Consider the following 24,869-nt stretch of genomic DNA (forward strand, 5'->3'; position numbering starts at 1 on the left):
AAATGGGGAGCCTCGGCCCATTAATCTCATGTGAAAATCAGCATTGGCTAGGAGTAGATGTGAGATCATTTTTAGTCATTTTCTTTGTTGGATTTTTTGAGATCAAGAATAACAATCTTCTCAGCAAGTTGGTAGCTGAAACTGCTTTGTAGCTTTATTTCAAGAGGTACATACTGTCTGTTTGTCAAACTGTTGTCTTGAGTGCAATGAGTATTGGTACCGATATGTTTTTTTAGTAATTTTGAAGTTCAGTGTTGCTCAGAATACAAGTAGATGGGGAGAGAACCCCTTAATAGCAGGATAGATTTATGTTAGGAAATGCTACCTTAAAAGGGTGTAAAATATAAGAAGAATTTATCTCTTTCATCAGCAATATCAAGAATTTCTAAATGCACTTCATTTTGGCAAAATTAGTTGTTTTAGTATTGTTTTGTAAGGCATTAGGATAGGCAGGGAAAAATACCACAATAATTGAACTTCTTTAAAATGAAAGCCTTTTGGGTATTTTATTTGTCAGAAGAAAAGTTTAGCACGTGACCAGACATGGTAATCTTGAGACTTTGGAAATTCAAAGAATTCCACAGTTCAGAAATTTGGCTATTTGGTTTATTCTAAATAGAAATTTAATTTATATTCAACAATGACAGCAGACCAATGAGCTTGCCTTTTTACTGCTACTTTTATTTGCTTGTTTGCTTGGGTTTAAACTGTTTACTGTATGCTGAATTCTGGGCTAAATTAATTCTGTTTCTCCAGGATCATCTTTAGAAACAAGTTGCATTTTCAACAATATTTTTTTAATATTGTTGTCATTTTCCTAATGTCTACATGTAGATGTAATTAATCTTAACACTGTTACATTACTATTACATTTTCACGGTGTATTTGAAATACAGCACAGGCCAGAAGCAAAAAGACTGTGGCATCTCTAAGATTCTTGTTTACAAATGCTAGCATAGGGTGCATCTTACTGGGTTTGCTGGACCTCTCTTAGTGTTCTTGTGCACAGAACATCGAATTGAAACATCAAATTGAAGTAAGTAGCAGAAGTTTCCAAGACAATTCATGACTGCCTGTGGTCCCCAGAGCACTAAAAAGTAAAATTGTCCTGGCTTCTTGGCTTTAAGCTACTGTTCACTAAATATGAGAGTTGATACACACAGTCCTTCCTAAAAATCTTGTCCTTGCCAGTGGTGAGTCATGTCCTTGCCATGCTGTTTGCCATGCGAGGATACTCTTTTGCCAGGGGAAAGGAGAAACTGTTTGTGTTTTAAGTGAAGAAAATCCCGCAAAACATTTTTTCTACTTAGATGAAATTCTCACAGTGGAAGGGTTTGGGTATGTTTGTGCTGATATATTTGGAGTTCAAACCATTAGCTTATCACTTGAAAGAAAATCCCGTTGCTGCTCATAAGCAACTAATCAAAAGCCAAACACTTCCAGAAAAGAAGCATGAAGACAAATCTAAGGTAATGCTATGTTTAAACACATGCGGTAGGATTGAATACATCACAGATGAAGCAATAGTGAATTGATCCATTGCATCTATGGAAAGATATCAATAAAACAAAATGTCACTATTCAAGTTTTAAATATTAGGAAACCACCCATTGTTGTCCCCGGTGGACTCCGTTTCACTACAGAGCCCTGCAGCAATTCAAAGCATACTTTCTCCCCCTTCTCCATTTCTGCCATAGCAAAAGTAGTCATGGTGTTCCCGTTTGGTGTTTTCCTCTGGTTACTTGAGAGGGGTCTTTTGTACCCACTGCTAAAGGAAAGTTGTCCTAATGCTGATCCTGAACTAAACTCCACAGAGATGACAAACAGGTAGACACCTTTATGTGGAGCTTTAAAGTAGCCATGTTCAGGGAAATAGCTGTTTCCATAATTGAGGTAAGTTTCATTAAACCTCAGAATTTTTTCTTTATCCTTTCCTTCTGAGAATCCCACGTGGAATGCCACCAATGAGTCTGTAAAAGAAAGAGGAACAGGATTTTAGCAGTGAACACTCCTCTCCCTGGGAGCATCAGTGGTGGGAGATAAGTTGAAGCCCTATCAAGCCTGATCTCTGTATGCTGCTTTGCAGAGCTAAATGCTTGAAGTGGCTATGTGCCTGGGATTAGCTCAAATGGTTCCCTGGAAATACCTGAACCACTAGTCTTGGAGAAGTGTAGGGCTGAGACCATCCAGGGTAGAGGGGAGGGGGGAAGCACTTTTTCTTTTTTTGCTGTCCTAAAAGAGTGTGTTGGAAATACCTTCTCTGCTTATTCAGTCTCAGCTACAGGTTTGAAGCACAGATGCCTAAAGGGGCTGGTACTTGCTCTACGGTTTATGTCCAATAACAAGGGCTACAATCGTAAAAGCCAGTGCTAAGATTGGTGGTTGTAATTACCAGGTGCTGATGGCTACATGTTTACAGGGAAAGGGAACTGACCAGAAGTATAAGCTGAAAACTTTTCTCCAAAGCTTAAGCGTAAGAGAGTGTGCTGTCTAGTCAGTCCTCCCTGTTCCACTTATGCGAGTTATAGCTGTTCGTCTACTGTAATTGTCCTTATTAGGAAAGTTTTAGTGTTTTGAGTACACTTCTTCCAGACTCAAATAACAGAAAGAAGAAGCAAGGCTAGGAAGCCTAGCACTTCCCACCAGCTTCAAAAGAGAAAACTGCTACTACATTAACATAAGCATCTACAAACAAACTTTGTTCTGAATGAACATCTAAAGTTGAATCAGTTCAAGACCAGTTTCCCAGCAGCTATAATGGGTGTGATTTTATTGACCTCAAAGTGCAGCAGTGTATCAGCTTGGTTCTCACTCAAGTGGCTTATTTTGATGGAGGGGAGGATGTAAATAATGTCAGAATTTCTCCCTCCAGCATCCCACAGGATATCTGTCAGGCCTTACAACTAATACGCTGTGTGTGTGGAGCCTGCAGCAAGGCCCAGAAAACAGCTAGACCTCTGCACATGAGGAGGTAAAAGAAAAGAGCCCACCTTTTCCCAAAAGTTCTGTCTGCACTGTATTTCTTCCAGTTATCATTTGTGCATTTTCTCTGGGTTTCTCAGGCTTTTTCTTGTCTCTTTGCTTGTCTTGACCTTTCTGTTGCTTTCTCACTCTTCTGGTCAGCATTGACTGAATCTTTGTAACATCCAGACTTATATTTGAGGCAACTAATTCTTCATCACTTCCAAATAGCTTTTTAAAAATCAGCAGATGTTCCTCCAGCTTCTGCTTGATGGTTGCTAAATCTGCTGCGAGAATTTCCACAGAAATGTTGAGTGGCTCAATTACATTAGCTATTGTATGATTGTAGCAGAGATTCATGTTGCTTATGGATTCATGCCTCTTGATTGCCAGGCTCAGATGTTTGATATCATTCTTCAGAGTCATGATATCATTATAAGCTGAGCTATCCAAGGAGTCATCTTTGGCAGCCTCATAGTTAGGTTCCATATGTTCTAGGATGCTGTGATGACTACTAACTTCATCTAGAGTAGAGGATGTTTGTGTTTCTTCTTTGGGATGCTTAGAAGATGTATGGCCATCATGATTATTTTGTTGACCTCTCTCCAAATGGTGAAATCTCTTTATGAGTGATTCTAAAGTTACATTTTGTTCTTGGAGTTTACCTGAGATATGTCTGAGAGATTCTTGCAGCTGAAATACTGACGATATTAGGATACTAGGATCTTCTTCAAACAAGACTTCCATAAATTCTTCCCCCAGTAAAGCCTCCAGTGCTGCTTCGTGCCTCATGGCATCTTCCAAAAGGGAGCCAAAAGAACTGTTGAGATACTTGATGTGCCGATGAATTTCTGCATCTTTTTTCTTTAAGAAGCCTATGTCTTCCGAAACAGCTGTAACTTGTGACTGGAGCTGTCTGTTTTCTTCTTGACGAAGATTAAGGGACTGGTAGATAGATGGAAAAGCTGAGGAGAACTCCTCAATTTCATTCCTCAAGAGATCCCTGAACACGGACTCTAAGTGCTTCATATCCTTCAAGTTTGATTGGGTGCCTTCAACGGAATAAGTGATATTATTTAAATCTTCCTCCAGTATATCAGTGTCGGAAGATACTCTTTGGCAGTTACATTCCTCCATGTACCTCAACAGATCTGAATAGTTTTCACGAAGATTTGAGAGAGTATAGTTGAGCTCTGATATCTGTGTTTCCATGGCTGCTTTGTTTTCTTCCATAATAACTGATTTCTCCGTTAAAGTTATTATAACATCTTCTGGCCTATACTTCGAGATATTTTTTTTTAACTCCTTAAACCACCTCTCTAAAACTGCAATATTCTGAAAAGCCACATCTGACTCCATGTAAAGTTCTTTAAGCTGCTTTGCATGCCCTGTCAGAATCTCATTTATTTGTCTGATGCTTAACTGGGTATTTTCATCTTTGGGACCATGATGTGAGGAGAGTTCTGTTAAATTTTTTTTCAAAGTCTCAAATTTATTTTCAAGATTGCTTTGCTCTTGTTTCATGCTTTCCATGCTGTTGTTTAAAGCTAAGAAATGGGACTGCTGTATCTTGTGAAACTTCTTGAGCTTTGTGTCCGTATCTGCCTTGATCATGGTGAGATTATGGTGAATACTAGCCTGCTGCCTTTGCAAATGGCTCTCTATATCTCTTTTCACCTGATCAACTTTCACTAGGTTTTCTTGGACTTTTGATTCAAACTTAGTTCCCAGGTCCTGGAATTCCTTCTTGGGCACAGTGCTCTCTTGGAATCTTTCTATGCTTTTCTTGTTGGCTTCAACATCATGGGACAGGTTTCTTACCATGTTTGAGAGGTTCTGTAAGCTTCTGTTGAAGCTTGCCCACATTGGGTTAAAATGTTTCCTTAGGAAATTCTCCACATGGGGAAACAAGACTTGCTGCAGAAGCCTTTCCTGTGGATCTGTTAACACAGGTTAGAAAAAAAACACCACCTAAATTTACATTCTGCTTTTGGAACACATCTTAATCTGACCAAGGTAACTCAGGTGTGTATTTTTCAATAGTAACTGCCGTCTTGCTGACCAAATTTTGATAATTGCAAAAATAGCCTAATTCTAAATCAAGGTTACTGTGAAGACATGGAGTCTGCAGACAATACCTTAGATACATATTGACTGCCCCATTTAAGTCATAAAAATACTGCGTTTCAAACCCCTGGACAAGCTGTTTTATAAGTGGTAGTCTCTTGCTTCTTTGACTGTCTCTTAATGTTGTTCTTTTTCTGATGCTTTCTACAAGGCACTGCTTCACAAAGTTATCCAGCATCTTAACAGCTGAATATTTCAGGTCAGGACTAAGTAACTTGAAAACTCTGTGAAGCATCCGTACTAGGTGTGAATTACAGTAAAGCTGGATTTCTGACTTTAATGTTCAAACTTGAGTGCCTTGAAATTGGCTGATGACAATAGTCTGCATCACTAGAAAATGTTTCTGCGAGCCAGTGGCTCATATTCGTAGGTCAAATTGGTTCTTTTTTCCCCGCTCCGGTATACAGCGGGAACAATGGTCCAGCGAAGGGTTGAATGTTACATTTTTTTTACATACACCAGTCTGATATTCCTCACAGCATGAATACGAAAACGGAACAAAACCCAACTCTAAACTCTGCATCTCCATAAAAGAAGCCACAGAAGCAGAATAGTAAGCTAACTGGTTTAAAGTATAAGCAATGTCTTTATTCTGGGGTTAAGGTGTATACTGAAATCCAGGGAAGTGCGAAGGAATCTGCCTTTCATCTCATTTCCCATTTCATTATCGAATTTTTTTCATTCATTCGTGTGGGGATTGCACCCTTTCTTTTTTTTCCCCCCTCTTTTTAGAAGCAACCAGCAGACCAAGGAATATCAGGGTACTTTGGTTTTCAAGTTTTCTTTCCAGTCTGTGTGGTTTTATAGGGCCTACTGGCAGGCTGCATCAGACCTCTCACCTGAATTGCTCTGGTTCACTTCTAACACCATGCTTGTACCGTTGTTTTCAAATATTCTCTGTAAATCACCTAAGTTGCTGACTGCTTGATGAATATCACTTTGAAGATCATCCAGTAAAGCCTCATGATTTTGAATGACTTCCAACATTTCTCTTGAATCCACTGATGTTGGCACTAATCACAAGATTAAAAAAACAAAGTCATGCAACCAAGTGCAGCGACCAGGTGACAGGACAGGTATTCCTACAAGACCTTTGAGAACACCTGTATACTTTCTGCTCTGAAAGTTTACACTGACCTTTAGGGAGTTGTTGATTTATAGCACTTTAACTCATGACGTTCTTGTAAAACTTTTTTTTTCCCCAACAGTTGTGAAAACCTAATTTATCTAAATATCAGTGGGAGAACTTAAACCACACTAGCCATGATGGCAGTAAAATGCTCTTCATTAAAAATCTCCCCATGCCATAAAAATGTGTGGAGTAATAACTCCTTTCAAGCTGTTGAAAGGATAGCAAAGTTTAACAACCCAGGATAAAAGGAGAGAATGAGAGAGTAATTGAGGTGTTCCACTGAGGAATCAGAAGCATAGGGTGTAAGTGTCATAGCTGACTCTTACTGAGGGGCCCTGTACTGATGTTATTTCAAGTAAATAACTGCTAATTTAGATTTCAAAGTGTACACTGAGAGTTGCAGAAAATGGTATATTCCAGCTGTGCCAATCTGGGGCAGCTTACCCACCATGGTTACCTTTGACCTTTAATGTTTTATAAACCTGTGTAAAGCAACTGCTTATTCACGCAGTGCTGAGAGTGTAATGTACAGAAGACTTTTTCAGAGCTGCAATGCTACCCTAAAGATAATTTGCTAGAAGATACTTAATAGCACTGCAAACCACACCATTTCACAGCCAGAAGGAGAGGTCCTTCTTGGATACTTAGATTGGTAGGAGTGTTTCAATGCCTGACATATGAATTGACGGTACCTTATAATAATAATCTCAAAGCTCTCTGAAGTAGCATTTTGAATAGATTGTTGACCTGTTAGACTTCTGAGCATGGCGTGCTTTCCTGTGAACCCATTTCACAGAGCAAGGGGTTAAACATCCATGCCATTGGAAGGTTTCACGCTCTATACCAGCTGACATTCTCACTAGGTATAATCACTAATGACCAGCTAGCATACAATGTTGAAACTTCCGGATGCTTTTTCAAGAGCATCCGTGTAGTGTTACAGCAGAAGCCCTTATTTATGCCCAAAAATGTAGTTGTGTCAAAGCTTTCCCAAATAATGCTTTCATTAGAGATACTGTTCGTAGTTTATCATGTTAAAATTGCAGCTAAAAAATAACATCTCTTTTCCTGATCAGTGACTAAGAGGTAAAAAAGATGGCAAGCAAAATAACTTGAAGCACATACTGTGGTTTGGGAACTCCTCTTCTTGTCGTTCTTCAGTTTGATTTCCAGGCACCAGAATAAAATTAGGATCTGCAATTGAGATGGAATAAACCTGTGAAAATATTTTAGATGCAGAAACTACTACAGTTTAACAAGGCAATGCAGGGCAATTTCATGTGTAGTGTAACTAATGTGGAGATAGGCATTTGCGTTGCAGGTTTCTTAAGGAAAGAACATCTTGTCTGGGGAGTTTACCTTGCTTGCAGTACAACTCTGGCATAGAATATTGCATAAATGGTAATACGATGCAGTAGAGTAGATCTGGGGTTTTCTTAAACTCATACCAAGTTGTTGCTCTTAAGAAGTCTATGGCAAATAGGTACTTTGCTTTTCCAGTTACCTGAACATTCTGGTGGCACCAGGTACAGTGAGTGATGCTGAACAAATGAGGAGATAAAGATGGAGCAGCTGGTTTTGTTCAGTGAGTGTAACAAAGGAGAGACTAAACGGGAAGCATTGTGTTGTGTAATATTTTTGCAGCATCATAAATGGAGGTCAGGCTGGGGTCTGTACAAATAAAAGCTGTCTGTGAAGGAAAGCTAAACCTATAGAGATAAAAGCAGGCCTTCCCATTTTATCTGTGGAGTCTGCAGGTGAGTTAGACATAGATTGTGTGAAAACTTTCACACAGATGTTTGCCTTTTTTCTTACTGAAAGTAATTCCCTCCAGCAATTAAGGCAACAATCCCTTTAAATTCTCTTTCCATTTTTGGAGTATCATTTGCTAAATTCTGCCAATGCCATGAAGCACTCAATTTTCTAAACCAAACTGTCTCGCTTCTCTTTTACTTAGCAGCTGCATACATCATTATTCAACAGTGCAAACAGTTGTAGTAATTTATTATGTAAAAAGCTATTGCTAGAGCTTCCATGGAAATAACGGCCTGGACTCTGTTCTTGTGTTGTAGAGCTGCTCCCCATCCTAGGAGCTGGTATCTGTGCAGCCAGGGTAAGCAGAGAGAAGGCAGCAAGGCAGGCTGGAGAGTGAACGCTGCCTACCTTGTTTGAACTTGGATGCACTGTGGTTTCCCCAGCCAGATGACTTCATCCTGTAAACTGACCGTGGGGGTATTTCACATCCTAGAGTTGCTTTCTGATGTCACCAGTTTCTACCTGGAATTAGGCATTCCTAGATGGACTAGATCTGACAGGCACCCTTGCCCACCCCCCCCCCCAAATGAATACTTCTCTCTTTGTGTAAAGATTACAAAGGTGTTACTAAGAGAAGAGTAAATTGCTAAAGCTATTAGCTTCTAATTGCAGTTGATTACAACTACTTGTTTCAATGTATCAGTGATTTGGGGCAGAGCAGCCCAAAGAAAATAAGGCATTGATCTCAACAATACCCCAAAAACCAAAAAAAAAAAAAATAGTTAACATTTCTTGCCACTGTGACTCACATTTAGTCATTGCTTCTCACACGTGTTCTCTAGCTTTCCTTACCATGCTGTTCACACTCCTTGCCAATAAATCCAGGGCAGCATTTCCACTGCAAAGACTTCAAAACCTTCTGTTTCACTCGATAGACTGGCTTCAGAGCTGTCCTGTACCTGGGGATTAAGGGTCTGGGCATTAGATTGCAAGTCATTTTCAGCTGGCATCACTCACGGTAAATTCACTGACTGTAGCAGCAGCCTGCTGCCAAGTGTGTCCTAGATGACTAATGTGGAACAGAGTTAAGAAATTTGACATAAACTTTATCACTGCTGCTTAGGAAAACATTGGGGCAGTCCACAGCAACTTTTTTCCCCTACATAAGATTGTTTTTCAGGATTACAACAGGCAGTGTGTGCACATTCTTACTTGCACACATGATGTAATTGCTATTCAGTGAACAGGGCTCCAGTGGTCTGCCTCAGGCTTTATTGTTCTTCGGCAGACATTTTTTTCCAAACATGTTGGCACTGATCTGTCACAAGTCTGAAAAATGTCACAGATGGCAAAATTACGTAGCTATCAGAAAAGCAACCCTAACATTTATTGTGATAGTTCTTTGCAATCAAATTTGGACTGAGCTTGAACTTCTGTAATGTTCTGTTGAGTTGTAGAGAAAGTTTTCTTTTTGAACAGATATTCCAAAATGTCACTAGTCCCGAGGAAGATAGATTTGTTATAAACTCAACTAGAAATAGTCATGAAACTTTCTTTTTTCATTCAGAGAAAGAGAAATGAATTGTATTAAATAACAAAAGCATTTTTGCAATCAAGTAACTACAAATGCATGAAAGTGAGTATTAAATATTCTTTCATTTCAGAAGTCTGTTGGAAGTCAGTTTCTCCCAGCTTTAAAAATGTGCCAGTTCTGATGCCTTATGGTACACTATTGGCCTTCACCAGTACTCTTTGGGCAGCCAGTCCTGCTGAGAGAAGAGTAAATACTTGGACAATCATACATCTTTACCTCCTGTCATGTAAATGGTCTCACTGATGGCCACAGGCAGAGACTTTTTAAGGTGTTTGTGTGTGTAGTCCCGATGACTGGAAAAAGGGAAATATAACCCCCATTTTCAAGAAGGGGAAAATGGATGACCCAGGGAACTACAGACCAGTCAGTCTCACCTCTGTGCCTGGCAAAATCTTGGAGCAGATTCTCCTGGAAGGCATGCTAAGGCACATGAAAATAACAAGGTGGTTGGTGACAGCCAACATGGCTTCACTAAGGGGAAATCCTGCCTGACCAATTTGGTGGCCTTCTATGATGGGGCTATGAAACTGATGGACAGGGGTAGAGCAGTTGATGTCATCTACCTGGACTTGTGCAAAGCGTTCAACACTGTCCCACACGACATCCTTGTCTCTAAATTGGAGAGACATCAATTTGATGGGTGGACCACTTGGTGGATAAAGAACTGGCTGGATGGCTGCACGCAAAGAGTTGTGGTCAATGGCTCAGTGTCTGGCTGGAGACCGGTAACGAGTGGTGTCCCTCAGGGATCGGTGTTGGGACCGGTCTTGTTCAACATCTTTGTCGGTGACATGGACAGTGGGATTGAGTGCGCCCTCAGCAAGTTTGCCGATGACACCAAGTGCACGATCCTACACCTGGGTCGGAGCAATCCCAGGCACGGCTACAGGCTGGGCAGAGAAGAGATTCAGAGCAGCCCTGCAGAGAAGGACTTGGGAGTGTTGGTCAATGAGAAAATGAACATGAGCCAGCTTCAGTGTGCGCTCGCAGCCCAGAAAGCCAACTGTATCCTGGGCTGCATCAAAAGGAGTGTGACCAGCAGGTTGAAGGAGGTGATCCTGCCCCTCTACTCTGCTCTCGTGAGACCTCACTTGGAGTATTGTATGCAGTTCTGGTGTCCTCAACATAAAAAGGACATGGAACTGTTGGAACAAGTCCAGAGGAGGGCCATGAGGATGATCAGGGGACTGGAGCACCTCCCGTATGGAGACAGGCTGAGAAAGTTGGGGCTGTTCAGCCTGGAGAAGAGAAGGCTGCGTGGAGACCTCATAGCAGCCTTCCAGTATCTGAGGGGGGCCTACAAGGATGCTGGGGATGGACTCTTCATCAGGGACTGTAGTGACAGGACAAGGGGTAATGGGTTCAAACTTAAACAGGGGAAGTTTAGATTGGATCTAAGGAAGAAATTCTTTACTGAGAGGGTGGTGAGGCACTGGAATGGGTTGCCCAGGGAGGTTGTGAATGCTCCATCCCTGGCGGTGTTCAAGGCCAGGTTGGATGAGGCCTTGAGTGACATGGTTTAGTGTGAGGTGTCCCTGCCCATGGCAGGGGGGTTGGAACTAGATGATCTTTAGGTCCTTTCCAACCCTAAATATTCTATGATTCTATGAATATGACCTGAAAATCATGAAAAAGCTATGGTCTTTGGTTTTTTCTGAATAAACATGTGGGAAGATTTGAAAAAAATCAGTTAATCACCTTTTAGTCCTGTACTTGATGGCTTGGAAAGACAGTTGCTCTCCCTGGTTGCTTGAATGCCTGATCACCTTAGGTGCATAAATCATACCCTATGTCAGTTTGGTATTAAACTGAGTTGATGATTTAATTCTTTTTAAAATGTGTCATTTAATACTTTTGAAAATATTATTTAGATACTTAAGAGAAAATTCTATTTTTCTTCAGTGGTTTTATTTAGGATACTTACATGATCTTCTGGCAGTCTGGTGCTCCGTCTGGACAGGGCTGTTGGGAATTGACAATGTACTTCTCCTTCATGCAGGCTTCTATGTATGTTACCAGCCGGGACTGCATGAAGGAACACCAGTTCCTAGTGAAAAAAGACATGGGAAGGGAGTGTGAAGTAGATCTTTTTAAGTCGCTTCTTGTAACAGTGCCAAGGAGGAATGAGATGCAGAAAGGCCTTCTATTTGTTTTATTATTATTTTTTTCAGCTGGATGATTAGAAAGTGGAAAATGCTTGCTAGCTTCTCCCTCCACTCCCAGCTCGTTTGTTTTCACTTGGGATTTTTATCTGAGTTTGTTAAGAAAGGTTGATTGTTTGAACTTTGATGCATTAGTTCCATTTCCAGGCCTTTCATTTAGCAAGAGAAATTTCCAACCCGTGATAACCTGCAGGTTAATGTCACTTTAAATGTCAAATTGCCTTTCTCTGCGTGTTGCCATTTCAGATGCCTAATGACTGACTCATCAGGTTGAGGCAGACTGCTTCTGAAACTTAATCCAACATAAACTTCATTAATAATCAATGTCTTCCTAAATCTGAATTCTTCAAGGTAATATAGTAATTGATTGGATTTTTATTAATTAGACTAGCTTTGAAATAATTTCTCCCATCACCTGCAGGAAAATTATGTTGGAAAAATGAAGGATGTTTTCTTGGGGTTTGGCTTTATGCTTCTAACCAGGACAAGTGAGTTTTACCATTCTGGTAAATTTTCCAAGTCAGAATTACATAGGTATCTATTAATCCCAGAGTGTAGGGGAGCCTCTTCCTTTTCAAGAGTTTAAAATACATGTAAATGTGTACTGTTGGTTGAAGTTTGATGGTTAAAATCCAGAGTCAGCAGTTATAGGAAGTGAGGAGTAATAACTATAATGGGAACAGCTGAACTTCAGGCAGTATATTTTTAAATGGGAATACAGGAACCAGATCTCTGATAATCAGCATATATGGAAAATTTTGCCCCTCGGAGAGTTGCAGAAACAATGGGGAACTGAGTCCCACACAAAAGCAGAAGCTGCAGTCCCAGCAGCCGGGTGGCCAGAAGAAGGGGAAGAAGCTGCAAGGAAGCTGGAAACATCAGGAGGAAAGGGCAGACAGCCTGGGCTAGTGGGGCCATAGACAGCCTGTTTTGCTCCCCCGTTTTTTAAGCAGAATGTGATCGCGATTTCAGCGAACACTCACACAAGCAAAACTCTTCACCTCTGAGAAGCAGGGACAGGAATCTGGCAAAAGCTGTGGTGGTGGGAAAGCTGAACAGGAAAGCAGGCTGCTGCGGCCTTTGTTGTGATTTTAAGCCAGGACTACAGCTTTTTTTGATGAGCTGTAGTTTTAAGGCCCTTGCAAGTGTCTGGGGGAATTTTTGTGCGTGTTATCAATCACAGTATCACACAGTATCACAGTATGTTAGAGATTGGAAGGGACCTCAAAAGATCATCTAGTCCAATCCCCCTGCCACAGCAGGAACACCTAGATAAGGTTACATAGGAATGTGTCCAGGCGGGTTTTGAATGTCTCCAGAGAAGGAGACTCCACAACCCCCTGGGCAGCCTGTTCCAGTGTTCTGTCACCCTCACTGAGAAGAAGTTTCTTCTCAAGTTTAAGTGGAACCTCTTGTGTTCCAGTTTGTACCCATTACCCCTTGTCCTATCATTGTTTGCCACTGAGAAGAGCCTGGCTCCATCCTCGTGACACTCCCCCTTCATATATTTATATACACTAATAAGGTCACCCCGCAGTCTCCTCTTCTCCAAACTATAGAGACCCAGCTCCCTCAGCCTTTCCTCATAAGGGAGATGCTCCACTCCCTTAATCATCTTAGTTGCCCTGCGCTGGACTCTCTCCAGCAGGTCCCTGTCCTTCTTGAACTGAGGGGCCCAGAACTGGACACAATATTCCAGATGCGGTCTCACCAGGGCAGAGTAGAGGGGAAGGAGGACCTCTCTCGACCTACTGACCACCCCCCTTCTAATACACCCCAGGATGCCATTGGCCTTCTTGGCCACAAGGGCACAGTGTTGGCTCATGGTCATCCTGCCGTCCACTAGGACCCCCAGGTCCCTCTCCCCTACACTACTCTCTAACAGGTCGTTCCCCAACCTATATTGGAACCTGGGGTTGTTCCTGCCCAGATGCAGGACTCTACACTTTCCCTTGTTATATTTCATCAAGTTTCTCCCTGCCCAACTCTCCAGCCTGTCCAGGTCCCGCTGGATGGCATTACAGCCTTCTGGCGTGTCAGCCACTCCTCCCAGCTTAGTGTCATCAGCAAACTTGCTGACAGTACACTCAATTCCCTCATCTAAATCACTGATGAATATATTAAATAATACTGGTCCCAATACTGACCCTTGAGGCACTCCACTAGATACAGGCCTCCAACTAGACTCCGCCCCATAGACTACAACTCTCTGGCTTCTGTCCTTCAGCCAGTTCGCGGTCCACCTCACCACCTGATCATCCAGGCCACACTTCCTCAATTTAGCTATGAGGATGCTGTGGGAGACTGTGTCAAATGCTTTGCTGAAGTCAAGGTAGACCACATCCACCGCTCTGCCATCATCCATCCATCATGTTATTTCCTCATAAAAGGCTATGAGGTTGGTCAAGCATGACTTCCCCTTGGTAAAGTCATGTTGGCTGCCCCTCATAACCCTCTTATCCTTGACATGCCTTAAGATGACATCAAGGATAAGGTGCTCCATCACTTTCCCAGGGATGGAGGTGAGGCTGACCGGTCTATAGTTACCCGGGTCCTCCTTCTTGCCCTTTTTGAAGACTGGAGTGACATTTGCTTTCCTCCAGTCCTCAGGCACCTCTCCCGTTTCCCAAGACTTGGTAAAGATGATGGAGAGTGGTCTAGCAATGACTTCCGCCAGTTCCCTCAGCACCCGCGGGCGCATCCCATCTGGACCCATGGATTTATGGATGTCCAGATTGCTCAACTGGTCTCTAACCCATTCCTCATCAACTAAGGCAAACTGCTCCAGTGACCTGACTTCATCTGAGGTCTCAGGAGTACAGGGCTCTTCAGGACTGCCTCCGGCAGAGTAGACTGAGACAAAGAAAGCATTCAATAACTCTGCCATCTCTGTATCTGTATCAATGGGAGTCTTGTTTCCTATGGGGCTGAACCAGAAGTCAAACACTCAATTGTTTATTAAATCATTACTCTTCAAGGGTCAAACACTCTGCTTGCATCACTGGGTAGAGTCAATTACAGCCAGCAGACCAACACACATACTCTGGCTGATCTCTGCCTCTGAGGTGTGCACAAGTCCACCAGACTTTATAAGGCTGCATCACTTTTCAGTGGTTGGTGTAAGATGAATAACTCTGAATCAGAGGCCTGATTTGTGCTTGTATTTGGGCTGTCCCCTCTCATGTGCTGAGCAAGCCATAGCTGGAAGTGGCTTTTCCCCCTCAAATCATCTCTGCTTTCTGGGGAAATAAAGGGTGCTGCTGCTGGAGGTCGCTGGCATTGTCACTAGTTGCAGTATCTTGGGTCTGCCCCTGGGATGCCTGCCAGATCCAGGCAGGAGACTGCATTCAGTGTGGAAACCTTCTTTTAAAATAGGATTCTTTGGCTTTAGTGTTTTGTTCTTTCCTAATGGAAACAGTCCACACCCCATGAATCATTATCTGGACTGATTTGTTTTTCCCACCGTCCAGAGCTCCCAAACAAGTCCTTTGAGTCATGCAAGCTATACAAATCTAAACAAAATGTTTACATGCATCAACACGTGTGTGAGCAGGAATATGGCATCATGTGACAGTGAGTACTTTCGCTGTATTGCACACGTGAATGTGCACACACACTTAATGGAAAATACGAGAATTCCTTTTCAAAACCTGCTAATGTGTTGGAGATATCTGGTGGGCTTCCCGCTTGTAAGAAAGGGGTTATTTCAAAACTTGAATCAATGGTTGACCTCAACTTGCTGGCTACTTTGGACAGTTATTAACATTATGCAGAATGAATAGCATGAAAAAAGGGGAATTTGATGGACACTCAATAAAATCTTCCTTTAACAGTAGTTGCATTTCTTTATCTCCATTTTGCTCACTATTTCTCTCTCACTTGATCTTAAAAGCTTATTTGTGGAGCTGAAGTGCTATATAATCTCATGCTTTGGTTTTAACCACAGAAACCTGTAGGGAGTTTGAGTTCCATGACACTTACAAAGATTTATTCTTTCATCAATTAAGTAAATAAGGCCTATCTTTCCCATCTGTAATGAGCTGCAATATAGATACATGTGCCCAAAGATGAAACTTTTATTGCAGTATTTTTTGCACATGTTGTCAGTTGTTTCCTTTAAGGAAACTTTGCTATCTGTAACTAAAAATATTCCTTAACTGTATGAACCTCGAGGGAAAATGCATCCTTCTTTAATGTTAAGTGAAACACTGTAAAAACTGAGAAAGGCTTGATGTAAAGTTCAGTGAGGTGAGCAGGAGCTCTTCTGCAGGCATCAGTGTGCTCTGAACCAGGCTATGAAGTTTCAAAGAGCTGCTCTTTCACAAATAGCACTTTCTTAATTCAGCTGGTTTCTGGAACACAGCAGCTTTGTGTTCTGCTTCTGTGTTCTTTTCCCCCTCTTTGTAATTATGTCGTTTCATTCACTGAATATATAACAAACTTAACACACTCTGCTTTTATTCTCTAATACAGTTTCCTTCGGATTCAAGCTTCTGCTGCCAAGGAGAGAGAGGAGTAGAAAGAAGTTGCTCGTGTGAGGAGAGCAAAAGGGCTTTCTTTCCAGTCTGGTGAATGGTGAAGTTTATCACAATACTGCAAGCTAGAGCAACACTTGAGGGAACCCTAGCAAATTCAGGGCTACAGATGTTTGTTTGTTCAGTTGCTTTTCCTGTTTTACATTCCAGGCAAATGAAAAAACTATCTGAATAATTTTCTTTGCTAGCCTACGTGGAGTTTTTCCAAGGCTATATTCTAATCAACTTTTTCAATAGAGTCCTCACATGCATCTATCCACTTCTGCCGTATTTTAAGGCAAATGTATTCTTCTATCTGAGGTTAAAACACATCTGATGACAAAGCATTCTGTATTTAAATAAGATTCAGCAAATTTAGGTTAGCTCAAGCTCCTTTTGTTTGACCCTTTAAGATTTTTAAACTAAAAACTCATCATAAAATGATTTTTTTTCCCCTTATTTTGGATAATACTCACGCTTTTACTAAAACGTAACAAAATGCAGACAGTTCTATGTCTGATTCTAGGATTTAGCCAGGCCACCTTATAGCAAATAAAATAAACCCACAGAACCAGGAGGTACAGCAAGATGGTTGGTCTGCAGTCATTATCGCTCTGCTCGGATGAATATGAGATAGCATTTTTGTTTTTTACATACACTGCTGCACTAACAGTTGCAGCATGAGAGTGAGTGTGAGTAATGCCCCCCAGCTCAGCTTAGGTGCTTATATACTTTATTTTAATTAGTTACATGTTCTCGTGATTGACACTGCAGTGCATAATATTAGACACTTCCTAGGTCAGTGGAATTCTTGCCTGAATAAAACCTTCAAGACATTGTTTTTCCATAAGCTTTGTTATTCCTTTGGCTGTACTAGTGCAACTGAGTTGTCCTTCACATCAGTTTCCTCATGTTTCTATTCTCAAAGAAACCAGTTTCTATGATTTTGAAAAGTCCTGTCCAGCCATTCCTGTGCATATGCACCACTGACCATGCAAAATTTTTCAGGCCCGTAGCACTTTTCCATGCAGTACAAAAGGCACCGGAAAAGCAATTATTGCTGCTTAAACATGCTACGAGATGACAGTAGAGGACTGTGTTCTACTAATTTAAATGTGATTTTCCATTGATTTGTACAGAATGACTCCTGATTTATACCAATTGAAGCAGAAAAAAAAGAATGAGGCTTTAACTGTGGAATAATCTATGTTCTGTTTTTCCCACCATACAAAATTCTCATTGACAAGAAAAAGCATCTTCAGTGAAACAGGTAAAATACTGCATATAAATTAACCTAAACTAGGATTGTGCGTGTCAGTTTTAAAACAGTAGTATCTTTTTATTCATTGTGGAATGCAGGAGGTGTTCAGCTGTTAAAGAAGGTGCTGGCTCTCTCAGGGAACACAGTGTGCCGTTGGGTTTTTAATTAGCAGACGATGAGTGATTGCTGGTGGTCAGTGAGTGAATTCTCCAGCTCCTGCTAAGCAGCCAGCAGCCCTGTATTGCAATTAAACAGCAGAAACTCTTGTATTTCTCATATTTTTTTTCTTTCTCTTAAGGATGAGTAGAGCTTCTGCTCAGGCAGGGTTTGGGATCTTCCTGTGACTCATCCCCCAAACCACCCTGCTTTTCACAGGGGTTTAAGCAGACTGATTGATTTGCAGTTTACCTTGACAAGCTGGGCTGAAAAGAGTTCCAGTGGTAGTTTCAAATGTGGATTTGTGCTTTAAGTCTTCCAGATCCTTGAGTAATGCTGGTTCAGTGCCACTTCTATTCCAACAATAGTGCCAGTTAGTCTGTTACCAGCTGGGACTTATCCTGCAAAATGACCTAAAAACTTAGTGAAGCAAACCTTTCCAAAAACCCAGTCCTGAACCTGAATCCTGACTGGGAGCAGGAGCTCAAGAGAAAGCAGTCTTGGCTGGGACCTGGGCCAAATCCAACTGTTGTACCAGCTACTGCAGAGAAATAAATGCAAGAGGTTTTTCCTCTTCACAAATCATCCACAGCCGTTACCTCATTTATATATTCCTCCCCACAACAGAAGCTCTATAGACCTTTCAGAAGGCAGCTTATGCTTTGATTTAATCTTTTGCTTCCTGCAGACTTAAGTTCATCCCCGGTGTAGTGCGCTCACTCCTTTGTTGGACCTTGTCTTCGAGCAGGAATCACAGCCAGTGGCCACTGTGCTGATGCCAGCAGGTCAAAAACGGCATGGGCAGACAAGCTTCCCCACCAGCATGCACTCAGGTCGCAGACAATGTGCACCAAGGTTTGCCCTGATTGTATTTTGGGCATGAATGTAGTTTTACTCAGGCTTAGTCACAGATCACTTATTCAAGGGGTATTGACTCACACAAGTAGGAAGGCATTGGATCCACATGCTAATAATGCTGATGGTAGTTCTGTGGCTATGCTGAAACTAGATCCCTTGCTATATGGGGAAAGAATTAATTGCTGCAGCTTGCACTAATGAGCTGTAAAATAATCCTTTGGGCCCAGAGGGTTATATAATTCCTTTCAATGAAACTGTAACATGCTAATAGAGAACCATTCTACCTGCAGCTGTGCAGCTCAACAAGAGTCAATATCAGTGAATTTCCTAAAGTCCTGAAAGCAGCTAAGTGTCTAACTTTGATTGGAAACCATTGCTTCTGTTAATGTACTTGGTACTGCAAAAGCTATTGTTGATCACTGAGTGGCCACTAGTTTGCAGGATGTCAGGGGCTGAAGATCACATTTAGCTGCATTTCATCCAAACCTGTTTTATTTTAAGCATATGTTCTACGCCCTTTTGGGAGACTTCAATGTCCCATAAGTTTCCTAAGAAAGTCCCTATCTAGTTTTGAAGAATTAGATGAGTCAGTGTGAAACTGGCATTAATTAAATCAATGGATGTTTTCCTGTAAAAGTAGGAAAAAATTAAGGTATTAAGACTGAACATTGTTCTGACTTCCTTAGAATAAAGACTGATTTGGGTTTTCTCTGCTTGTCTACACTTCAGAGGTTAGTTGTTCTGTATTTTGACACCCTGAGTAATCACAAAAAGAGACCTGCTGCTTTGTGGCTGTATCAGTTCCAAATGAGAGGAAGAGGTGTGTTTCAGTGAGATAACAGCACACCTGGCTGACATAGGAAGATCTTCCTCTAATCAAAGGTGGCGTCCAGAATCCTATGTCCAAGCCTTAAAAGATGTTAATGCAATTAAGGGCTTACTTATGCTGGAGATTTCTGCCTTTCCTATTTACAGTTCAAGTGGTGGGATTTGGGGAGGGTTTGGTTTTTGTGGGGTTTTTTGTTGTTGTTGTTGTTTTTTTTACAGACACATCGTAATTGTAAGAAAAATCCCCACGCATGACAGGCTGAGTGTGCGTCTTTGGATTAAAGAGAAAGAAGGAAAACTAAACCACCTACCCAACTGGAGGGCAAATCCAAAACGGGAGTTACTCAGCAATGATTACGCTTTTCAAAAGACAGAGAAGTTCTGTGAAACTTTGTTATAGATGGGGAAACGAGCCTTAGTTGCTTGTTTCTGCTCCTTCCCATTTCATCAGCACAGTCCGTTTCTCCCTTGCTGGCTGAGCCATCTGTTTGGGACCAGCTCTGTCAGTGTGGTTACTGAGGGGGGAAGTTAAAAATAACCACTGCTTTTTGCTAAGATTATTTTTAACCTGGAATGCTCAAGTGATCTGGTTTACAGCGTTACTTGGCAGCCAGGTCACACCAACGGAGGGTATGGGCAGCCTTGGGCTTTGCTATCAGAGTTAGCATGTGATGGGATCGCACCTTTTAGATTCTTCATTTACCCTTTTTTTTTTTTTTTTTTTGTATGAAATACGAGCACTGAGTGCATGCAATCTGATTTGTCAGCCTGCCTGCTCATGGTGTTGCAGGCACATGGATTAGATTAAACTCTGCTCAGTGCTGAGAAATGGTACGAGCCTTGGGCTACAGTGCTCCACTAATGGTGTTTCAATGCATCACTTGATTTAAGAAATAATCTGTTGGTAGGGAGAGGAAATGGGTCCTTCTGAGTGTAATTATAGTAGAGGTCTTTCTGTGGATCTCTGATCAACAGAGGGGAGTTCATAGGAGGGGTACAGAGAAGATGACATGTTATTCCCAGGGCCAAGGAACCTTTCCTTTCAAAGGCTGGATCGCCATGATCTTGGCCCCCATACAGATGCATGGAGCTGTCTGGTTCTATCTACCCATGTCTGAATTACACAGCCTAAGCAACAGCACACAGCAGCTGTATGCTTACATGTATTCCTCCTTCAGCATCTGCTCAGCACCATGCCTTGCTCATGCATGTGTCATTACCAAGTATTTCATGGAAGCAGCTGTAAGGAAAAAAAAAATCTGAAAGGTGGATTGTCAATTTAGGATGATGCTATTAGGTGTGTCATCCACGTAGCATCAGTCAACATAGCAATAATGGTGTAATATCTCCTTGGCATATTTATTACTCCTTTCAATATGACTTAATCAGACAGCAGTTGAATCTGTTACCCCTAGTGGTAAGAACTGGAGTAGATGATGACCTAGTGCAAACTCCGATTTCATATTTACTGGGTCACTTTTAGAACTTCCACATATATCTGGTCATGTCCCAGGCAGCATTTCAAGCCTCATTTTAGCTGCCTGTATCAACACACAGGAAAGGCACCAATAACAACAGAACGTTCCTATGATGTTCTGCATTAGGCATCTGTTTTGTATGGGAAATGAAGACTAAAAATGTATTTATTATCTATTTTGGGTACTATGCATTGAGTATTTATGAAGCCCAGAACCAATTGTTACTGTTCTTACTCTTCATCTTCCAATGCTAATATAGTCCAGCAATTTCGCAGTACAGATCTCTTCATATGCTTATGCTTTCGTTTCCCTTTTTAATTCTTTTGGAAGTTTGGGTACACATGGATCCATTTATCTCAGTCACAGAATAAAACATCTAAAGTCAAACTGATCAGCTCATATGAGGCACAGCTGCTTGACAGCAAAGAAAATAAAAATTATTTCCTTTGGAAAAATTGACCTCTTTTGATGGTTTTGATTTTGTAAATAAACACTTGTGCATTCGGAATGTGCAGAGCTCCTGTTAGCTCAGATACAAGCAGCAGCTGAGATACTAAACTGTTACGTAGTTCTTCCTCTAAAGAATAGTTGAAACAAAAGAATTATTATCCACGCTTCTTTTTTTCTTTTTAAAAAGTCACCCAAAGGCCAGTGATCTTACTGGTTTTCTTATTTTAAAACTCTTATTAGAATAATCTTGTTATTCTGAGATGAATTCATTAGTAAAGTAACATATCCAAGCACTTCACTGGGATCTAATGAGTCATTTCACCTTACATGTTGAAACAGAAACCAGAGGATTCTAAGTACCTTGGACATATTATTCACAATGTCCTCAATTATTCAAATAACTGCTGTAAGAAAAATAATACTCTAAATGTAAAAAAAAATCTAAGAATATTTTGTAACAATTATTCCTAATGCATAGGGGAAATAGCAAGAGGTTGAAAGAAACCACATCCTGCATAATTTTTGTTAGAAAAACATGAATGTCTAAATTTTGTCTCAGAGAGGAAGTTACCATTAACTTTGTTTGGGGGCTGGGTTTCTTTTTTCCTAGTTCTGAAAATAAAGTATATTCTCATTTGAAAGACAAACTAGAAGTGGGTCAGCTTTTGCAGAAAATAGTTTGCCACCACTTCAGGCTTTTTTATGGCATGTCTTTATCTCCTTCTAGCTCCTAATTCCTGATTAACTCCTGATGCTTTTCTTCTTGCTCTCCTCTTTTAGAGATATAAGCCCAGTTCACTGATGTTTTTTCCAGGGCATGTGTCACACTTGTGGAAGGAGGAAACACCAGATTCACAACAACCTTGTCTATGCTTAGCAGAGTGCTCCAGCCATGAGCACCTCACATGCACTTGAGGACTTCAGGCTCTGAAAGTAGCTTGCTTCAACCAATTGCAATGCCTTTTAGAATTTGGAGTGCAGTTACAAGGGGAGCTGTGCTGTCTCTTTTTATTAATTTATGATTTATTATTTAAGCTACTGCCAGGCAAGATTTTGACTGCCTGTGGTCATCACCATAGCTTTATAATTGGGGAGAACATTACACTTTGACTCATTATGAAACTATTTCCATAAAAGGAGGAAGTATTTCTTGTGAGGAAATTAGGATGAGTAATAGCTGGTGCTGAGCTAGATTAAACAAGCTGGTGCTGAACAAGTTTACGTAGCAAAGCAAGATATCCCTATTAGGACAATCTCTTGCAGCATCTTGCTGACCTATACGTGCACCTTTTTACACTATTGAATTTTCATAGTACTTATAGTTTTCAGAATGCTTTCACCATTTCAACCAGCAGTCAAATGATTACCACCTTGCAGTGTAACATGGAAGTCCAGAGTACCCTTTAGGCTTTGTTTTCATTCCTCTGACAGTTTCTGAAATGCATTAACCAAGAGTTGGTGAATTAACAGTGCATGTCATTATCGAACACTACCCATCAGGAAGCTGGAAGTCAACACTCACAGGCTTTAGAAAATGACTTAAGGTTAATGGTGGGCGGTACAGATTCATGGGAAGATGTAGTATGAAGGACATCAGGGTTTTAACATGCTCACCATGCTATATGCAGGAGGGAGGCCTCAATTTTACATGTAGATGAGATTAAAAACAAGATTGTATACTTTGGTTTGCATGAAAGGGAAGCATGACATGAGCAAGGTTTTACAGTCTCTTTACATCTCCCTGTTTGCTTCTTGTCAAGAGCATTTAAAGGGGAAAATACCAGGGCATGCTAAAGTACCTGGTAGCAGTACTCACTGTGCTGCTCTTTCAGCTCTCCCAAATAGGGCTATAAAAGATTCATTCACTGTCCTGCTTGGTTTTCATCTGTTTTAAACATTTAGAGACCTACTTACATGCCCTATAAAACTTAAAAAAATCTGAGTGTTTGGAAATCTCGCTAGTGAAGTAGATGCCTTTTCCACTCAGGATGGCTACTTTTTTGGCCATACATTACCCTGGGAAGCATTTCCCTATCACGAAAACATTTGAGGGGGTGAGGTTGGATTTCTAGTAATTTTCATGCTTATTTATTATTCCTTACTTTGTTATATTTACCCTTCACTATTTTTATTTTGCTAACATCCTGCCATTCTCTTTTCCTCTCCATTACCAAGGCCCAAGTCTGCAGCCAAGCATGTTCCACTGATGGGCAGAGATTGCTGTGATCAGCAAAAATAATCATCATTAATTTGTGATGAGGAAAAGTCAGTAAATCAATTACTTCTAGTTTTACTTTGCCAGAAGTAGCAGTTTGTTTTATGGTGCTACGACAGAAATGGAAGGCTTCGCATCGGCCAGGTGTGTCCAGACCCCTAACCCTGTTCTGCTGTTGTTTTGGACTAAACAAAAAGCTGGTCCTATTTGTGATATCATCTTCTCAGGCAGTTCAGCTTTCGGTTTCAGTTAAAATATTTACACCCCTCCTATTTGAGTTAGATTGATCCCTAAAATCTAATATGTTTTAATTAGAAACTTCTATTGAAAATGGTCCTTTACCAACAGCATATATACAGTATTAGATAGGATTGCACTATTATTTATTATGTGGAAGACAGACACATATCGGGTACTCACCCATTTCGGGACTGTGGGCTCACAGCTTCAAAGTCCTCTCTCTCTTCCTGATGTGAGGAGATCACACTTGAAGAGTAATCTTGAGTATTCTCCCTGAGCCCTTCTGCCTCCCAGTAACCTTCTTCCTCGTGTGGCAGAGGAGTCCTCTGGGGGTATGCAGAGGTCTCATGAACTTGTGGCTGTGAGCTGTGCACTGAACCATCATGATACCCATGATGGTCTGAGTGCTTGACCAGCTTTGCCAATCCTATTGTATTACAGATGATCAGAAGCTTCACTAGCATGGTGGGATTTTTCCCAACTGGTTACACCTGTCTCTTGTTCTCTCCTCTGAAGCTGAGCCGGGATTAATTCAGGAATGCCCCAGCAATATTCTTTAACTGGAAAGCTGGAAGAAGGAAGGGAAAAAAAAATATAGTAACAAAGGGCGGAAAAAGCTTTTGACCCTCCCAGCTACTGTGGAAATGTCCGTGGCTATTGAACAATGTGAGTCTGGTTCCTGTGTGGGGCTCAAGCGTCTCTGACAGAGGGGGGAAAAAGAGGTGGTAGGAATATGGTTTATTCAAGGAACTTCTGAGCTTGGCTGCCTTCTAAACTTATCTGTGAACAGGAACTCAGCTTTTATCAACTGCCTTCTCCCTCAGGCACAGGAAAAGGATGTTAGCTTAAAGGAAAGGAAAGAAAGGATAGAAAATATTGAGTGGTGTAACAGACTCGTGTTGTGGTGCCAGAAACTGTCACAAACCTCCTTGCGCCACTGTCTGCACTGTCTGTTTTTTATTACACTTTAGAGGCTGAAATACCCTGGCTTTAGCAGCAGAGTATTCACAGTATGTACAGCAGACTATGGGCATTAAGGGGTTCACAGTAAATGCACAGTTAAAAAGTACTCACAGACATTGATTTTTGTGTGGTGTTTGCAAAGCGGCCCCGTGAATCATAGTCTCTTCCCATCAAA

At 41.2% G+C, this 24,869-nt stretch overlaps 1 protein-coding gene across 1 annotated transcript; it reads right to left on the reverse strand.

The window, feature by feature from the left end:
* Positions 1 to 1,581: 1,581 nt before the first annotated feature.
* Positions 1,582 to 24,195, reverse strand: MMRN2 (multimerin 2; the record flags this gene model as incomplete). Its single annotated transcript, XM_080621730.1, has 7 exons — positions 1,582 to 1,970; positions 2,991 to 4,901; positions 5,928 to 6,101; positions 7,346 to 7,414; positions 8,828 to 8,934; positions 11,494 to 11,616; positions 23,912 to 24,195. 7 exons carry the CDS (start codon positions 24,193 to 24,195, stop codon positions 1,582 to 1,584), a joined length of 3,057 nt encoding a protein of 1,018 aa, XP_080477856.1.
* Positions 24,196 to 24,869: the final 674 nt, after the last annotated feature.

This window comes from Psittacula echo, assembly GCF_963264785.1.
Source record: "Psittacula echo genome assembly, chromosome: 6".
In the NCBI taxonomy this organism is placed as follows: domain Eukaryota; kingdom Metazoa; phylum Chordata; class Aves; order Psittaciformes; family Psittacidae; genus Psittacula; species Psittacula echo.